Here is a 17,896-nt window from a genome sequence, read left to right as displayed (position 1 = left end):
TTGTCCTTGAAAGCCTAATCTGTGCATGTAAATGAAGAATCTGAGGACAAATCATGTCACTTTTATGAAATATGGGTTTAAAAAAATGTAAACACATTGGGATCTCTAAAAGGTTTTCTAAATGTTTGGAAGAACAGTTAAATCAGAAACGACTCTGTACCTCACTACTGATAATCCAGCTCCAACATAATTCAGCACCGGTTTTGATACTTCTTCTGCATCCATTCCAAACCAGCCAAACCTGGAATTGAGAAAGTTACATCAAAGTAGGTACTTTTGAAAACGTGTTCATCGTAGTGTTCAAGAGCATGGACTCAGGGTCAGATTCCTGGATTCAAATCCTAAATCCCTCTCTTAGTAATTGTGACTTGAACAAGTTAACTCTTTACCATGCCTCAATTCCCCATGTTTAAAATGGGGTACCTATAAGATAGGTATAACTATTATACATATATATCCCTTCCTTTTTATGAAGATATTTTAAATGAGTTAGTATATGTAAAAGTACTTGTGAGTGTCCCTTTCTTATTAAGGAAGAAGGAAGACAAAATAGATTAGTGGCTAAGTGAATGCTACTTAATTGGCTGCAATTTTGCATAGTATTTATTGAGACAGACTTTTAAGTAACTGCTTGGTTAAGGATCACCACTTTTCGGCATCACCTTATAAATATATATATATTTTTTCATGCCTTGACATTGTAGCAATCGTTACTAACAATTACTGTGAACCATTCAGGGCAAGAATGAAAGAGGCAAGTAGAAAAAGCAAAAGAAAATAGCACTTGTAAGAAGCTGGTGGAAGCATGGGGAAAGGCCAGGAAAGAACAGATCGGAGGTTAGTTCATTTTGTCCTTACTGAGGTTGTTATAATGCTTTGAGAGGGAAGAGGAGCCCAAAAAGTAAGGTAAGAGTGACCTCCTCCCTTCCACTCCTTTTCCCCAAACTCAACTTGAATGTTAATTTTCATGCTGAACAAGTGCAGCACAGTCAAACAGAAGTTCCTACGCTGATGGGGGTCTTCTGTGGTGCACTGTGTAATGGGGTAGTTTCTAGCCGTCTATGGCTATTGAGCACTTGATCTATGGGCAGTACAGCTGTGGGACTGAATGTTTAATTTTATCAAATTTTATTCATGTAACTTTAAATATAAATGGACACCATGGGGCTTGTGGTGAACTTGCTGGACCCCCCTAGAGCTGGGGTTGGCACACTTTTCCTTAAAGGGCCAGAGAGTAAATATTTTAGGCTTTGTGGGCCAGATGGTCTCTTGCAATTACTCAGCTCTGCCACTGTAGTGTAAAAGCAGCCAGAGACAATATGAAATGGATGGGTTTGGCTGTGTTCCAATAAAACTTTATTTACAAAAATGGCTGGGAAGGTGAGCCATATTTTGCTGACCCTGGCCCAGGCTCCAGGAGGAATATGTGCTTTAGAACCAGAAGACCTGTGTTTGAAGCCTAGCTTATTCATTCTGTGATATTCAGCAAGTTACCCAATCTCCCTGTCTTTCAGCTCTCTTATAATTATAGGTAGTGCTTACCTCATGTTTGTGAAAATGAGAGGAGAATGATGCATATAACAGGTCCAGCAAATTGTCACACAATAAAAAGGGAAAATACACATCAGTTCCCTTCCTCTCTTCCTTCTTCTGTTCCAAGGAGATAATTCCTTACTGTATCTTAACCAAATATCTAGATCAGATATTAGAATTTAGGGCAAATAATAATTAAAAGTAGCATATTTCACGTGTATGTCTTACCAGCTGTAATCTCTGTGAGGGTAAAAACCAGGGTATTCCTCTCAGCTAACCCAATCCCTAGGACTTGCCTTACATCAGTGTAGAGAATCTTAGTTGAAATTGTTTTGTGTTACCTTGAGCTTGCCCAGCCAGTTAAGGTATTAAATGATCCCCAGATTAAGATTCCAAGGCCTAAACCAATGGTTTTGATAATTGGGACAACAGCAATGTTCCCTGGAGATGTAACATACAGGAAAAAATATGTTATTTCTAATACAAAAATACATGTATAAATTGAATTAATTTTTAACTTCAAATGAAGCTTATGGGATTTGGACAAAGTTAGGAAAGCACAATTCCTCAGTTTTTAAATAAAAGAATTACGTTTTTTTTTTGGTATTAAACTCAGGTTTATGATTCCTAAAAGAACTAGGCATAAAACAAAATCCTACAAAGAAAAATGATGAATTAGCTCTTTGCCTAATTGCACCAATGCTCTTTATCCTTAACATAGGTCTCTATTCTAAAACTTTTTGCAGAAACTGTCAATGATAAAATTAGTAGTGACTGTCCTCTTAGACTTGAACCAGAGCCAAGCACTGACAGACGTCTTTGACCCAATATGGCCCCAGACTTTGCTCTTCCATGCTCATTGACTTATCTTCTAGAACCCTGCATTCATTGCTTTGTGCTCTGAAAGGTCACTCAAGGCCAAATGCATGATTATTTTTTTATAGTTCTTAACCTCTTAGCAGTCTGGCCTCAGTCCTACAACCTTCTCCGGAAAGGTTTCCTCTGGTGGCTTCCAAGATGCCTTCATTTCCTGATTCCCTCCTGTCTCTCTCTTTCACGGCCTACTCTTTCTTGTCATACTCTCCGGATTTTAGGTGCCCCCTAAATTTTTCCCTTGAACACATTCTTCCTCTTGCTATATATAGTCTTCTTTGGGCACTTGACCTAATTTCAGGATTTCAGCTGTCAATTAGAGACACATGCTCCCAGTGCCATTGCTCTAGCCAGGACCTTCTCCAGAGTTTTAGTGCTCTGTTCCCACCAAGAGACCTCCAAAAAACTTCAGTCTCAAAAGATCCCAAACTGAACTCATCATTTTTCTTTTTGGACACATACTTCTCTCTATTTTCATCCCTCAATGATAAAATCCCTACATTATCATTGGCTGCTCCCTTCCCTCTACTCCCCATTTCCACTCAGTTACTATGACCTATAGCATCCATCCATAGCAACATTTCTCAAATTACAGCCCTCCCCCACTGAATCCCAACGGAGTCTGCTGGGTAATTATAAATACTATATTGTTATAAAGATCTTAGGCTACATGGAGCTTTCTGTTTCCCTCTCCCCAGTAGACACGATAAACATAATCATACCAAGTGAGGTATAATAATTTAAATCCCAGTGGAAATTTAAAAATGAACTCTTTTGTCCTCCAAGTCAGGACTTCACTAAATCATTTAATTCTGCAGAGATTCAAATTAAGTGGGTACCCAATAAGTTTTTAACATTTTAAAATTTATTTGCTTTTAATCAAATTAACCTCTAAAAATCCTTGATACTTGGAATTCTTTTTGCTAAAGAGAACAGAATTCTCCTGGGATATATTTATATTAATAGAAGGAAAACCATCCTGACCAGTCAAACAAAGGTATAAATTCTAGTGATATAATTCAAGGTATTGATAAAGCAACAAAGGGAAGATTTTTGTTTGCTTTTGTTTTTTTGCCAGTGCTTTTGAAATGACAATGTGTCTGTTTTCCTACTTTTAAGAACACGTCTTAAATACTATATTAGTAGAGACTACTATTTAAAAAATATTTTCCGATTAACATAGAGAAAGAAAGGCTGGAGCACTTAAACTAATATATGAGTTATGCTTGAACAGATAGAGAGCAACTGAAACATTTTTGCTATAATTTTCTATCAGGAACTAAGAAAGAAATCATTAAGAGAAAAAAGTCAGGAAATGTACCCAAAATACTTATCGAGCATCTGAATGAAAGAAACTAAACTAATTTCTAGTATCTATGCCTAAGGATTATTCAGAATTGCTGTTTGTGCTATCTCCTTTTATTATGAACCAGTAATTTTGACCATAGTATTAAATGATTACAGAATAAATTATATCATGCATTACCTGTTGCCCAAATGCAGCCCCCAACCATTGCAAAAGGCCAAAATTTAGGGCAATGTAATATCAGATTGACCACCAGGGCAATCAACCATATGGCGGCACAAAGCACCCACTGGAGAAACATTCCTGGAAATAAAAAGAAATTGGTTTCAGTGGTTCAAACTGATTTGAGTAAATTAAAGCTTAGGAGTACCAAAGAGTTATTATAGGAATGGTCACAACTTATTGAAAGCCTATATGCAGGTACTTTGCACACTTACTATAATTTTTACAACTACTATGCGTCATAGTCAACCGTAGTTTAAAGATGGAGAAAATGAATGTGAGATGAAGCAACTTGTCTCAACAGCTAACGGTTTGTAGAGCTGGAATTTAAACCTATGCTGTTTACTCCAAAGCATGCCAAGCATAGTGCATTCCTGGTTAAAGTTCTTTTGTTTGTTTCACTAATTAAACAAATCTAGAATCTTCTACCAAAGAGTACCAGCAAGACCAAGTCTATATATTTTTATTTGAATGCCACACCGAGCGCCATCTCTCACCAAAACATGGGGCATTAAGAACTTCAGAATAGCACAAGAGTAATTTAAGCCTTTTGGGATCATTTATGCCACCTTCGGGATAAAAACAAAGCCACTTATGGGCACATGCAGACCTCTCACACTTAGAGTTGAATGCCTGTGATGAGCCAGACAGTACAAACCTGAGAATTAGCATTCTGGGTCAGGGCAGTCTTCTTTCTGGGCTCCGGGTTGCCGTTTGCCAGTTAGCTGAAGATGACATGGTGATATGAGGTCTATGTGTACCTGAGGCTTCTGTTCCATCAAGGGTTTAGGGATTAAAAGATTAAAGAAAAAGTCGATATAGGAAGAAATACTCAGTGTAGCACTTCTGACTCTACCTGTGGAAGATTTTTGCCTATTTCAATTCAATCTCATGGTGGAAGAGAGGGAAAAAAAAATGGCTGTCAGCCTCTAGGACAAAAAAGGAAGATCACAGAGGTGAAAGCGAACTTCATCTTACAAGTTCTCCATTTCACAAATGAGAAACTGAGAACAAAAGAGCTGATAAGACTTGTCTAAGATCACAGTTGTTGAGAGACTCCTAAAAGCCAGTTCCTCTACCCCTTAGTATATATTTTGTTCTTCTTTTAGTAGTTTCCATTTCCATCCTAACTCCAAAGAAAAAGAGAAGAAAGGCTCTGGAAGAAAAAGATTTGTAATTCTATTGTTTAAGTAGTAGCAAGATATAAGGAAATGAGGTGATAAAGTAACTGCTTCCCACCAGGTGTTCAGCATAACATTGGAACATCTCCTTCTCCTGGCTATCGTATTATAGGCAGGTGGATTAAAAACCAAAAACCAAAAACCAAAAAAAAAGCCTCTTGCTTCTCTTTCCCTGAAGTTCACATTATGGTCAGGTCAACTATAATGTGTCACTTGTGTTCCTAAAAGCACCGCACTTTGCAAAATCACATAATAAAAACCACAGAGCTTTTATGGGGGAAAAGGGAACAACGCTCAAAAAACATTTCATCAACAACATATTTAAAAAAAAGACAGGAACCTAATAAAAAAAAAAGACAGGAACCTAATTTTTAAAAAAAAGTACCGTTTTACACTGGCTAAGTGGTTAAGAAATTCACAAGCATTACAATAAATATGGCACCCTCAACCTGAAAAAGACTTGAAGGTTGCTTATGGGAGTGGGAATCAGAAGTGTGGCAGCTTGTGAGCTATTGTGAAGCTGGTGGATGGGGGGATCCTAACACCAGATGTGAACAGGTGTGGTGCTGAGGGAGCTGCGGGATGTTGAGGGGCGTGTGTGCAAGCGCATCTCGTGCTTTCCCAAGCATCTTTATTCATCTGGGTGTGGTTGTCTGTGCTCACCTAGTGTTGTATCAGAGTCAAAATGCCACATAAGCACAAAATTCACGTTGTGCTCAAACTGTTCTTTATTATACGAAGCGTGTTTGAAATTCATGTTTTCAAAACAAGTGTGTATTAGTAGAACTAACTTTCTTCTTTGTAAACATAACAGGTAAGGCTAATAAGCTTTCCTGACAGTCACTCTCCCAGCTTTACCATGAAACACACCTTCAGACTATTCCATACTGACTAAATCTCAGATCAACTGGCATGAGCATTATCGAATGATTTATCATAAGCTCTATTCATTTGGCGCCAGGTACAAGAAAATTTGTAGCCATCATTAAAAAAAAGAAAGACCACCACCAAAAAAGAGAACTTCACATTTAAAAGTAATTTAAAGTTAACCATGAAGGAAAAATAATTACCATCACCAGTATCGTATTTTTTAAGTGGTACAAAGTTTGAGCCGAACAAAAGGACAGCTACAGAAGAGGAGATGAAACCAATAGTTGGGTCTGTTCCGTTACTGCTCATGGTTCCAGCACTGTCTGAGAGTGACCCGGTTCACTTTACACTTGATGTCCCTTTCAAGAGCTTCTGAAATAAAAGAAAAACAAAACCATTAAGAAGTTGTGCATCAAAAACTAATGATGTAATGTGTGGTGATTAACATAACATGATAAAATTAAAAAAGTAAAATTAAAAAATTAAAAAATAATAATTAAACTAAAAAAAAGAAGTTGTGAATCTGTGAACAAACTGATTTCTACATATTTATTGAGCTTTTTGAAAGTATGCTAAGATTCCTTCTTCCAGGTAAAATGTTAGGACACTATGAAATTATGTATTATGTTCACACTCCATGTTTATTCATTTGTTTTTTCTTTTATTTTACCAACAAATAGTTTTTGATCATTAATCTACAATTTAAAAAAACCCAAAACAAACTTTGTCTTCAGAGCTTGAAAACCTAACTTCTTCCAAGATCTGGAGATAATTTTTTTTTTTTTTTAAGGTTCATTCACTGATTTGAGAGAGAGAGAGAGAGAACAAGTTGGTGGGGGGGAGAGGGAGAGAGAGAATCCTTAAGCAGCCTCCCCGCTGAGCTCGGAGCCCAACGCAGGTCTCCATCCCAGGACCCTGAGATCACAAACTGAGCTGAAACCAATAGCTGGATGCTTAACAAACTGAGCCACCCAGGCCCCCTGCAGATAATTCTTATTATATTATAAAAAAATTCTCCTGTGTAGGTGGATTGGTATAATGAAAAGATTTATGGACCAGGACTCAATTTACTTCAATTGGTTGTTGTGACAATCAAATGAGAGAGCATGTGTGAAGACTTTCAGAACTTCCAGTCTGGGGCACCTGGGCAGCTCAGTTTAAGCATCTGACTTTTGCTTTCAGTTTAGGTCATGATCTCAGGTCTCAGGGTTATGAGATCGAGCCCAGCTTGGGGCTCTGCTTAGGCATGGAGACTGCTTAAGATTCTTTCTCCCTCTACCCCTTTTTTATATAAATACATAAAAAAAGAACTATCAGTGCCTCAAAAGCAAAAGCTTTTTAAAAATTTCAGGTAGGAGCTTAAGGGCACATGTAGATTTTATTGCTGCTACATACTCAGGATTACCTAGAGGCAAAGGCACTTTCCTCATCAGTAGTACCCTCATGGTGTGTATTACTTTAAGTAGTTCGTGAAACCTTGTATCTTTATGACTTAAAAAGAAAAATAACTGAACAGATAGAAGAATCCATTAAAGATCTCTTCAAGAATTTTTTAAATCTCTTCAAGGTTTAGGTCCTTGAAGTATCCCTTCAGGAATCTCCTAGACTTTTTTTTTTTTTAATATATATTTTTAAAGATTTTATTTATTTGTCAGAGAGAGAGAGCACAAGAGGGGTGGGGTGGCAGGCAGAGGGAGAAGCAGGCTCCCCGCTGAGCAAGGAGCCTTATGTAGGACTTGGTCCCCGGGACCTGGGATCATGACCTGACCCGAAGTCAGGTGCTTAACTGACTGAACCACCCAGGCATCCCTCTCCTAGACTCTGAGGATAGAGAACAAACTGAGGGTTGATGAAGGGAGGTGGTGGGGGATGGGCTAGATGGGGGTTGGGTGTTAAGGAGGGCACTAGTTATGATGAGCACTGGGTGTTATATGTAAGTGATGAATCACTAAATTCTACTCCTGAAACCAATACTACACTATATGTTAACTAACTAGAATTTAAATAAAAATTTGGAAGGAAAAAAAAAAAGGAATCTCCTAAAGTACAAGATCGACAGTGGGTATGATGCACAATACCATCACCTGGTCAGCAGAACAATGTGAGGCAGTTAGCCATCTGTTCAATTTCATAGCCACTAGCCACATGTGGATAACTAAATTTTCATTAAAATTAAGTAAAAAAGGGACGCCTCGGTGGCTCAGTCAGTTAAGCGGCTGCCTTCAGCTCAGGTCATGATTCCAGTGCTCTGGGATCGGGTCCCGCATCGGGCTCCTTGCTCAGCGGGGAGCCTGCTTCTCCCTCTGCCTGCAGCTACCCCTGCTTGTACTCTTGCTCACTCTCTCTCGCCCATGCTCTCTCTCTCTAACAAATAAATAAATAAAATCTTTAAAAAAAAATTAAGTAAAAAAAAATCAGTTCCTTAGTCAAACTAATTAAATATCAAATGTTTGATAGTCACATATAGCCAGTGGTTATCTGAACAGTGCAGATTATAGAACATTTCCACCATTACAGGAAGTTCTATTGGACAGCACTGCTAAGCTTATTAAAAAATTCTGGTTCCCTGTGAAGAAAAGGACCCAAACCACAAATAGCCAAGAATCAGACATTTTTCATAACATTAGAAAAGGCTATTGAACAAATTCACTCTTTTAGTTGTATAATCTACATGAGAAAAAAATAACACTAAAGAGTCATTTTATCACAGGAGGTAATCAGAGTCTTTTCACAATACCATTTTGAAATCATATTTTGTACATTGACTTTTAGGTTCACTTCATCTCCTTAAGCCTTCTGGAATGGAAGATAATCAATCCAGTCTTTTTTTCCCTCCAAATTTAATGTTGTGATGACTTCTTGTGGATGTGTGTTGAATAAAGTACATCTGAAATCACCTTTCCTTGTTATTTTATTTTGCAATATTTACTTTAAAGGTATTTTGCAGCACCTGGGTGGCTCAGTCAGTTAAGCGTCTGACTCTTGTTTTAAGCTCAGGTCATGATCTCAGGGTCCTGGGATCGAGCCCTGCATGGGGCTCTACATTCAGTGGGGAGTCTGCTTGAGATTCTCTCTCCCTCTTCCTCTGCCCCTCCCTGCACCTGCCCATGCTCGCGCTGGTGCACTTTCTCTCTCTCAAATAAATAAATAAATCTTAAAAAAATAAAGGTGTTTCATTTTTCCATGTTTTGTTCCTTATGTGTTCTTGCAGAGAATATTAAATATAGAACTACCTACAATACATATTTTTTGGCATTATTAAGAACAATTTAACTGAAAACAGGGATAACATCAAAATTACTCAATAAATCTTCGTACGAAAAACATCTATTTGAAATTGTATGTGCTTTCTTAAAACAAACCAAAACAAATGCTAGTCAGACAATATCCTCTTTGGGGATGTAGTTGAGGAAGAGACTCTGAGACATATTGAAACGCTGACACAATACTACTACTTCAATAAAAATAATAGTCTTACTGTTAGGCGCAAAGAAAGTTTTAGCCCTGCAATGGCTTACATGGACTATTGCTCAAGAGTCAAGCGGGTGTACTGGTGCTAAGATATCAAAACTATAGTAGGTCAGAGGAACAGGAGTTATCTGGGAAGGATATCACTGGACTAAGAAGACACATGATTTAGTGATAGCTAAGAAATTTTTTTTTTTCGTTTAAATTAGAATAAGCAGAGTGAAACAAAACCTGTATAAGCACACTGATAAGAGAATGCCTAACTTTCAGAAGTGGCAAATTATTTTAGTGAAAAGATGGCTTTATTAAAGACTATTGACAGCCCTAAACCTCTTAGATTTCATTCCAATTGAAGTAATAATTTGAAGTGCTAATCAGAGTGCATGAACTGCATTTTGCCGGCTGACTGAACATTATCAATGTTAATTAAAGTTATTACCAGCAAATAAATGAAATTTATTGCATATAGCTCTGGTATGTTTCAGAAAGCAAGTGATCTAATTTCAGTGTGGGCTGGCAAGCTGGCATTATGCACTATCTTTAAAGAAGAATCTATCTTTCTAAATCAATAAAATTTATATGCAAAAGTAAAGCAATATCACTTTTAGCGCATCACTCCCAATTCTTTTTAGTGCGGACTTGTTGAACTAACAAGTCTCAAATCACTTAAATAAAAGTAGTTTTGAAAGGCTTGCTTTCAAGTGTCCTCTGAGATTTTATTAAACTACATTCATTCATTTTTATTTTTGTACTTTTATTTCATTTATTAGTAAATGTTTTTTTCTCTCAATTTTTCCTGTCAATTTAAACTTCTATGTAGAACTTTTTTTGTTAGTACTTGGCACGTTCTGATCAATAATGCTTGTTCTAAGGCAACTTTCAGTTTTAGTTTCATGTTAATTTCCTCAACTCTGCTGGCAACCTCTGCCAGCATCTTGGCTAAAATTCTCAGTGCTTGAATATACTTATTCTGAGCTTTGATTTTTTTCTTTTTAATCATCAGCGCATTCTGAAAAAGATCACGAGACACTCCGCTGCAAAGCTACTGGGTTTCCTTTGAGTTGCTTGTACTCACTGCGCTCGGGCTGACGCTGAAACTTCCTCGGGCTCAGCACCCACTCGATCAGTCTCCACTGCGCCGCTGCGGAGCCTGCACCCGCCTATTCCCCCAGCTGCTGGGACAGCCCGCTCGGCCTTTACTTCCTGCCGGGACAAATGACCTATGACTGGGTGGGAGAAGGGAGGGCTCTATCTAGCACCTGTGACCCAGGTCGTGCCTCGGCGCGACCTGGCTGCCCGGCAAGCCATTATTTCCTGCGGGGACAATTACGGACAGACCTGCGGGAGGAGGCGGAGCGCTACAATAAAGGAGACCTGGAGGCCGCCCAGGGCAGCAGGTTGAGAAACGCCTTCCTCCAGCTGCAGCGCAGGAGTGCCTGGTCTTGTGACTCACGTGACCCTGAGGAGGCGTCCTCAGACCGTGTGTCAATCAATCAGCAAACTAGAAAGGCTTTTGTGTATTTGAAGAGATGTTTGTTCAGGGAGCTCCGTGCGTGCCACCCTCTAAATGTCACAGAGCTAGGTAGTGTTTGTACTGTTGATGGATGAATCAAAAGGCCAAGGAATTTCGTACAATCATAAAAGGCTATCTAAAGCTGAACTTGTGATCAACATCAAGAGATTGATCTGAACTACTAATGTCACTAACATCTCTGTGCCATCACAGGATTTCACTTGTAATCGCTAATCCTTTCTAAATGCACCCAGACCCTTTTTTCTGTGTATTTATCTAATAGGTACTGAGTACCATGTAAGAACATATATTCTAGGCCTCTGAAACTTGAGATTTTCTGTTTTGTTTAGTTTTTAAAATACAAACACCTGGACCACACAGCCGACCAGCTGAAATAGAATCTCTGGAAATGTGGCTTAGGAATCATTTTCTCCTCCAGGTGATTCTAATGTGTAGCCGGTCTTGAGAATCACATTCTAGATCAATAGTCAAATTTTATTGCTGGGAAGAATTACCCGGAGAATGAGTTAAAATACAGATTTCCTGACATCTCGATTTAGATTTTGAGAAACATTGCTCTAGTCCCCCACTGTCGGGTAAGTAGCCATTAACTGCATATGGCTATTCGAATTCAAATTAGAATCAAAATTCAGTGGTTCATTTGGACTGGACACTTTTTAAGTGCTCAATAGTCAAACGTGCAGATTACAGAACATTTCTATAATTGCAGAAAGTTCTGTTGGACAGCACTGTTCTGGACTCAAGAGCCCTGGGAGTACAGCAGTGACCTATAGGAGTCCTACCTTCATATGGATTCCAGAATAGCAAGAGACACAGATATGAACAAATAAGTTCAGAAAAGGGGAAGTGCTGGGTTCTGTCCTAGTCTAAGGGATCAAGGAAGGCCTCTCTGAGGAAGTGACAGTTAACAGAGACAATTCAGTAGTTGGTAATGACTGTAGAGTTACAAGAGGAAAAAAGCATAAAGGACTGCCCAAAGATGAGGTATCCTGGAAGGAAGTCCTGCTTTAAACATTACTCATATTCATAAACAACAGTGAAAGACGCAGGGGCGGCTGGGTGGCTCAGTCAGTTAAGCAGGCGACTCTGGATTTGGGCTCAGGATATGATCACAGGGCTCCATGCTGAGTCTGAAGCCTGCTTGAGATTGTCTCTCTCTCTCTCTCTCCCTCTGCCCCTCCCTGCTCATGCTTTCTAAATAAATAAGTAAGTAAGTAAGTAAGTAAGTAAGTAAGTAAGTAAATAAATAAATAAAATATTTTAAAAAACCTAATAGTGTAAGCAGCAGATGGGAAGGAAAAGTATCATGTCATTTAAAGAATTAAGGAAGCTAAGGCTTTTCACCTAAGGGAAGAGATTAATTAAAAAATTCAGAGTTCAGAAAAATTTTGAGGAAACAAGTTCCCCTTTCCTCACAAACTCTCCCTCCCCCCAAAATATAGGGCCTAAATCCAACCTAGAATTGTTTCACTTCATGATTACAGGAGACCTCAATGATCATGTGGTTCATTCTTGCTTCAGATTCACATTGAGAAACTGAGACTCACATTGTTGTGAATTTCCTAAAATCTTAAAGTGAGTTGGGGGCTGAGTCGGGATTGAGGACATTTATTACAGGATGTTCCAAGTCCAGTGCTTTTCACATCATGCCACAGATCCAACCCAAACATGGATGATCCTCTGCTTAAACTAAACTAAGATTCTTCTTTCAAGTTGTTTCATATGCATTCATGTCTAAATATAAGAGTCTATATGGGAAGAGTTTGGGGAGGCACTAGAAAATCCAAGTTAGTTTCATATACTAGCCATTTATCTCTGGAAAAGTCATTTAATTTCTCTAAACCTGTTTCCTTATATATATTATTATTGACATAATAAGGTCTGTATACCTCACCCTTTTATGTGGTCAAAAGATAAAATGTATTAAAAAATATTATTAAGATTCTGGTTTTTGCTACGACATTTGAAGATCTTGGGAGTTATCACTCCTGTCATCAGGATAAGAAGAAAGCTGAACACACTGAAAATCAGCAACTCTTCTTAGATCTACCAGATAATTGAGGTCACAAGGTAAATCATCTCCCTGAAAACTGCAGATGTAGGTGAATGCAGAGAATCATACCTTATGACCACAAGAGCCAGTAATGGGTAGAGGGCTCTTCAACAGTGATGGTGAGGACCCAGTGTCCAGAGAGCACCCATAACTTCAGGAGTTTACCTTCAGGAGTCCTGCTAGGTTCTCACAGTAAAGATCAGAGAAAAATTTCCTCTTGCTTCTGGAAAGGGGAGGGAAAAAGTAGCCATTATGAAACATGCCCAGAGCCTCTGTTTTCTGAAATAAAGACTAGCCTTCTAGGTAAACATCTTTATCAGAGCTTTATCAGACTTGGAAGAAGAGCACTTGGGTGATTTGAGCCCCTTCTAGTTTTCCTGTCTCTCATGAGGAGGGAGGGGGGAAAGGGTTATGAAACTTCTCTGAAGGTACAGTCCCGGGATCCTGGCTCACTAAAAATGAAGATTTACTCATAAGAGTAGATGGGGGCGCTGGGGGATAGACACTGGGGAGGGTATGTGCTATGGTGAGCCCTGTGAATTGTGCAAGACTGTTGAATCACAGATCTGTACCTCTGAAACAAATAATACATTATATGTTAAAAAAAAAAAAAAAAGAAAGAAGAAGAGGAAGATAGCAGGAGGGGAAGAATGAAGGGGGGGAAATTGGAGGAAGAGATGAACCATGAGAGACTGTGGACTCCAGGAAACAAACTGAGGGTTCTAGAGGGGAGGAGGGTAGGGGGATGGGCTAGCCTGGTGATGGGTATTAAAGAGGGCATGTACTGAATGGAGCACTAGGTGTTATACGCAAACAATGAATTATGGAACACTACATCAAAAACTAATGATGTAATGTATGGTGACTCACATAACATAAAAAAAAAAAAGAGTATAGAGTGCTTCCATTCCACAATGCCTTATGACCATATTAAAAGTGTTCCAACAATAACACTGGATTACAACTGAGAGAGCTGCAAGACACAGACACTGTTTAAGGAGTTTCTAGGAAAGCCCAAAGACAAAACAGGAGACAGAAGAAAGGACATTAGGGGAAATTGAAACCTATGACACCTACAGCTATAGCAAATATTAAACACAACCTAACTTCTGGTTAGGTAAAAAGAAAATCTCACACTAAAGGCCTGCTGATAACAGTGCCTATTATTTGATACATCATCTCTGGCTTGTAAAAAAAATTACAAGGCATACTAAAAGGCAAGAATAAACACATCTAAAGAGATAGAGCAAGCCTCAGAACCAGACTCAGATATTGCAGAGATTTTGGAATTATCAGACTTCAGATTTAAAATACCTATTATTAATATGCTAAGAGCTCTGTTGGGAAAAGTTAACATACAAGACAAGATGTGTAATATGGGAGATGAAAACTTTAAGAATGAAAAGAAAACAAAAACACTGCAACTGAAATGAAGAATGCTTTTTTACAGCCAAGAAATAGTCAGTGAGCTTGAAGATATGTCAATAGAAACTTTGCAAATGTAAATATAAAGAGCACAAAGTATTGGAAAAACTCAACAGAATCTCCAAAAACTGTGGAAAATTACAAAAAAAGTGTAACACAGAGGTAATGAGAATACCAGAAAGAAAAAAGAGAAAGGAAGAGAAGTATTTGAAGTAATAATGGCTGAGAATTTTCCAAAATTAATGACAGATGATACCAAATCTTAGGTCCAGGAAGCTCAAATGCTAAACAGGATAAAAACAGAAAATATCTACATGTGGGCATATCATATTCAAATTGCAGAAAATCAGACAAAGAAAAAAATATTGAAAGGAGCCAGGGGGTAGAATGCCTTATCTATAGAGGAAAAAGGATAAGAATTTTATCAGACTTTTCTTCAGAAACCATGCAAGCAAGAAGAGAGTATAGTGAAATATTTCACATTGAAAGAAAATCCATCAATTTAGCCATCTGAATTAAGTGTAATTATTCTTTTAAAAGTAAAGAGGAAATACAGACTTTCTCAGACAAAAACTGAGTTTTTTTTTTTTTCTTACCAGTAGACCTATCTTGGAAGAAATGTTAAAAGAAGTTTTTCATAGAGAAGGGAACAAATATAGTTCAGAAAGTTGGATCGAGAGGAAGAAAGGAAGAACATTAGAAAAAAAAGTAAATGAGGGAAATAAGATCTTTTATTTTTCATTCTTTTTTATTGTTATGTTAATCACCATACATTACATCATTAGTTCTTGATGTAGTGTTCCATGATTCATTGTTTGCATATAACACCCAGTGCTCCATGCAGAATGTGCCCTCTTTAATACCCATTGCCAGGCTAACCCATCCTCCCACCCCTCTCCCCTCTAGAACCCTCAGTTTGTTTTTCAGAGTCCATCATCTCTCATGGTTCATCTCCCCCTCTGATTCCCCCCCTTCATTTTTCCCCTCCTGCTATCTTCTTCTTCTTCTTTTTTTTTAACATATAATGTATTATTTGTTTCAGAGGTACAGATCTGTGATTCAACAGTCTTGCACAATTCACAGAGTTCACCATAGCACATACTCTCCCCAATGTCTATCACCCAGCCACCCCATCCCTCCCACCCCCCATCACTCTAGCAACCCTCAGTTTGTTTCCTGAGATTAAGAATTCTTCATATCAGTGAGGTCGTATGATACATGTCTTTCTCTGATTGACTTATTTCGCTCAGCATAACACCCTCCAGTTCCATCCACGTCGTTGCAAATGGCAAGATTTTCATTCCTTTTGATGGCTGCATAATATTCCATTGTGTATATATACCACATCTTTATCTGTTCACCTGTCAATGGACATCTTGGCTCTTTCCACAGTTTGGCTATAAACATCGGGGTGCACATACCCCTTCGGGTCCCTACATTTGTATCTTTGGGGTAAATACCCAGTAGTGCAATTGTTGGATCATATGGTAGCTCTATTTTCAACTTTTTGAGGAAACTCCATACTGTTTTCCAGAGTGGCTGCACCAACTTGCATTCCCACCAACAATGTAGGAGGGTTCCCCTTTCTCCGCATCCCCGCCAACATCTGTCGTTTCCCGACTTGTTAATTTTAGCAATTCTGACTGGTGTGAGGTGATATCTCATTGAGGTTTTGATTTGGATTTCCCTGATGCCGAGCGACTCAACACCCAAAGAACAAATGATCCAATCAATAAATGGGCAGAAGACATGAACAGACATTTTTCCAAAGAAGACATCCAAATGGCCAACAGACACATGAAAAAGTGCTCAACATCTCTCGGCATCAGGGAAATTATTTTTCATTCTTAATTGATCTAATAGATTACTGCAAAAACAATAATAGCAACAATGTATTAGGTGGTCATAGCTTATATGGTTATATAGCTTATAGCATAAGTGAAATAAATGACAACAATGTCAGAAGGGACAGGAGAGAAGAACTGGGAATAGTCTACTATAAAGTACTTGCACTATCTGTGAAGAGGTATGGTGTTATTTGTAAGTGGATTTAGATTGGTTGTAAATGTATACTGCAAACTCTAGGGCAATTGCTTAAAAAATGGTAAAAAGAAGTATAGCTGATATGCCAAGAGAGAAGAGAAAATGGAACATAAAATGCTTAATTGAAACCAGAGAAAGTAGAAGAAAAAAGGGGGCAGACAAAGGAAACAAAGAACAGGACAATGAATAGGAAACTATATACGGTAGGTATTAATCCAACTCTATCCATAATCATTTTAAATGTGAGTGGTCTAAATACAGCAATTAAAAGATAGAGCAAATAAAATACAGAACACAGATACATGCTGTTAACAGGAAACCCACTTTAATTATAAAGACACAGATTAAAAGGGATGGAAAAAGATATGCCATGCTAACATTAACCAAAATGAAGCTGGGAATAGCTATTTTAATTTCAGACAAAGAAGACTTCAGAACAAGGAAATTATCAGGGACAGAGAAGGCATAACATAATGATAAAGGGGTTGACTCTCCAAGAAGACAAGACAATCTTATCTATGCACATCACAGCAGAGTGTCAGAATACATGAGGCAAAAACAGTTAAACCTGCAAGAAGAAATCAACACAAATTCACTGTTGTAGTTGGAATCTGCCACACCCCTTCATTAATAATTGACAGATCCAGTGGGCAAAAAATCAGTAAGGATATAGTTGAACTGAATAGCACTATCATCATCCAGATGTAATATTTCATCCAACCACAGGAGACTGCACATTCTCCTCAAGCTCACATAGAACACTGACCACCATAGACTATATTCTGGACTATTTAATACATTTTGACAAGTTTAAAAGAATAAGTATCATAGAAAGTATGCTCTCAGGCCACAATGAAGTACACTAGAAATAAATAACAGAGATAGCTGGAAAAATCCCAAAACATTGGACTATACGCAACACACCTAAATGAGTCATGGATCAAAGAAAAGCTCTCAAAATAAAGTTCATACTAAATGAAAATGAAAATACTATTTATGAAATTTATGAGATGAAGTGAAATCAGTGCTTAGAGGGAAACTTAGAGAATTCATACGTCAGAAAAGAAAGCTTTGAAATTAATAATCTGTATACAACAGGAAACTAGAAACTGAAAAACAAATTATATCCAAAATAAGGAGAAAAAAAAAAAAAGATTAGAGTAGAACTCAATAAAACTGAAAACCAGAAATCAATAAAGAAAATCAATGAAACAAAAAGCTGGTTATTTGAAGAGACCAATAAAAATAATAAACCTCTAGCTGGGCTAATTAAAAAAAGAAAAGAGAAGACACAAATTATTATTATTATTATAAATGAAAAAGATGCATCACTACTGATCCCCTGGATGTTAAAAGGATAATGAATTTTATGAACAACTCTATGCCCA

The 17,896-nt window shown here is 37.9% G+C and overlaps 1 protein-coding gene across 7 annotated transcripts in view; it reads right to left on the bottom strand.

The window, feature by feature from the left end:
* TMEM144 (transmembrane protein 144) overlaps positions 1-11,081 on the bottom strand; it is a 57,028-nt gene extending 45,947 nt beyond the window's left edge. The window contains exons 1-5 of one of the 7 annotated variants that reach the window (XR_010409599.1): positions 10,529-11,080; positions 6,186-6,357; positions 3,893-4,015; positions 1,543-1,693; positions 161-241 (exon numbers count right to left, since the gene is read on the bottom strand). Coding sequence is in view for 5 of the 7 variants with exons in the window: in XM_064585210.1 (XP_064441280.1) it covers positions 161-241; positions 1,543-1,693; positions 3,893-4,015; positions 6,186-6,294 (464 nt within the window). In the remaining 2 variants the exon portion in view is untranslated. Of the gene's footprint in view, positions 1-160; positions 242-1,542; positions 1,694-1,874; positions 1,975-3,892; positions 4,016-4,592; positions 4,705-6,185; positions 6,358-10,528 lie in introns of those variants that run through there. The other 6 variants (XR_010409600.1, XM_064585210.1, XM_064585212.1 and 3 more) reach the window with 6 other exon arrangements.
* Between the last annotated feature and the right edge of the window lie 6,815 nt (positions 11,082-17,896).

The sequence above is a fragment of the Mirounga angustirostris genome, unplaced genomic scaffold, assembly GCF_029215605.1.
Source record: "Mirounga angustirostris isolate CCGP_5_RB_7025 unplaced genomic scaffold, mMirAng1.0.hap1 SCAF_2, whole genome shotgun sequence".
NCBI classification, from domain to species: Eukaryota; Metazoa; Chordata; class Mammalia; order Carnivora; family Phocidae; genus Mirounga; species Mirounga angustirostris.
This window is presented reverse-complemented; position numbering and strand designations above follow the sequence as displayed.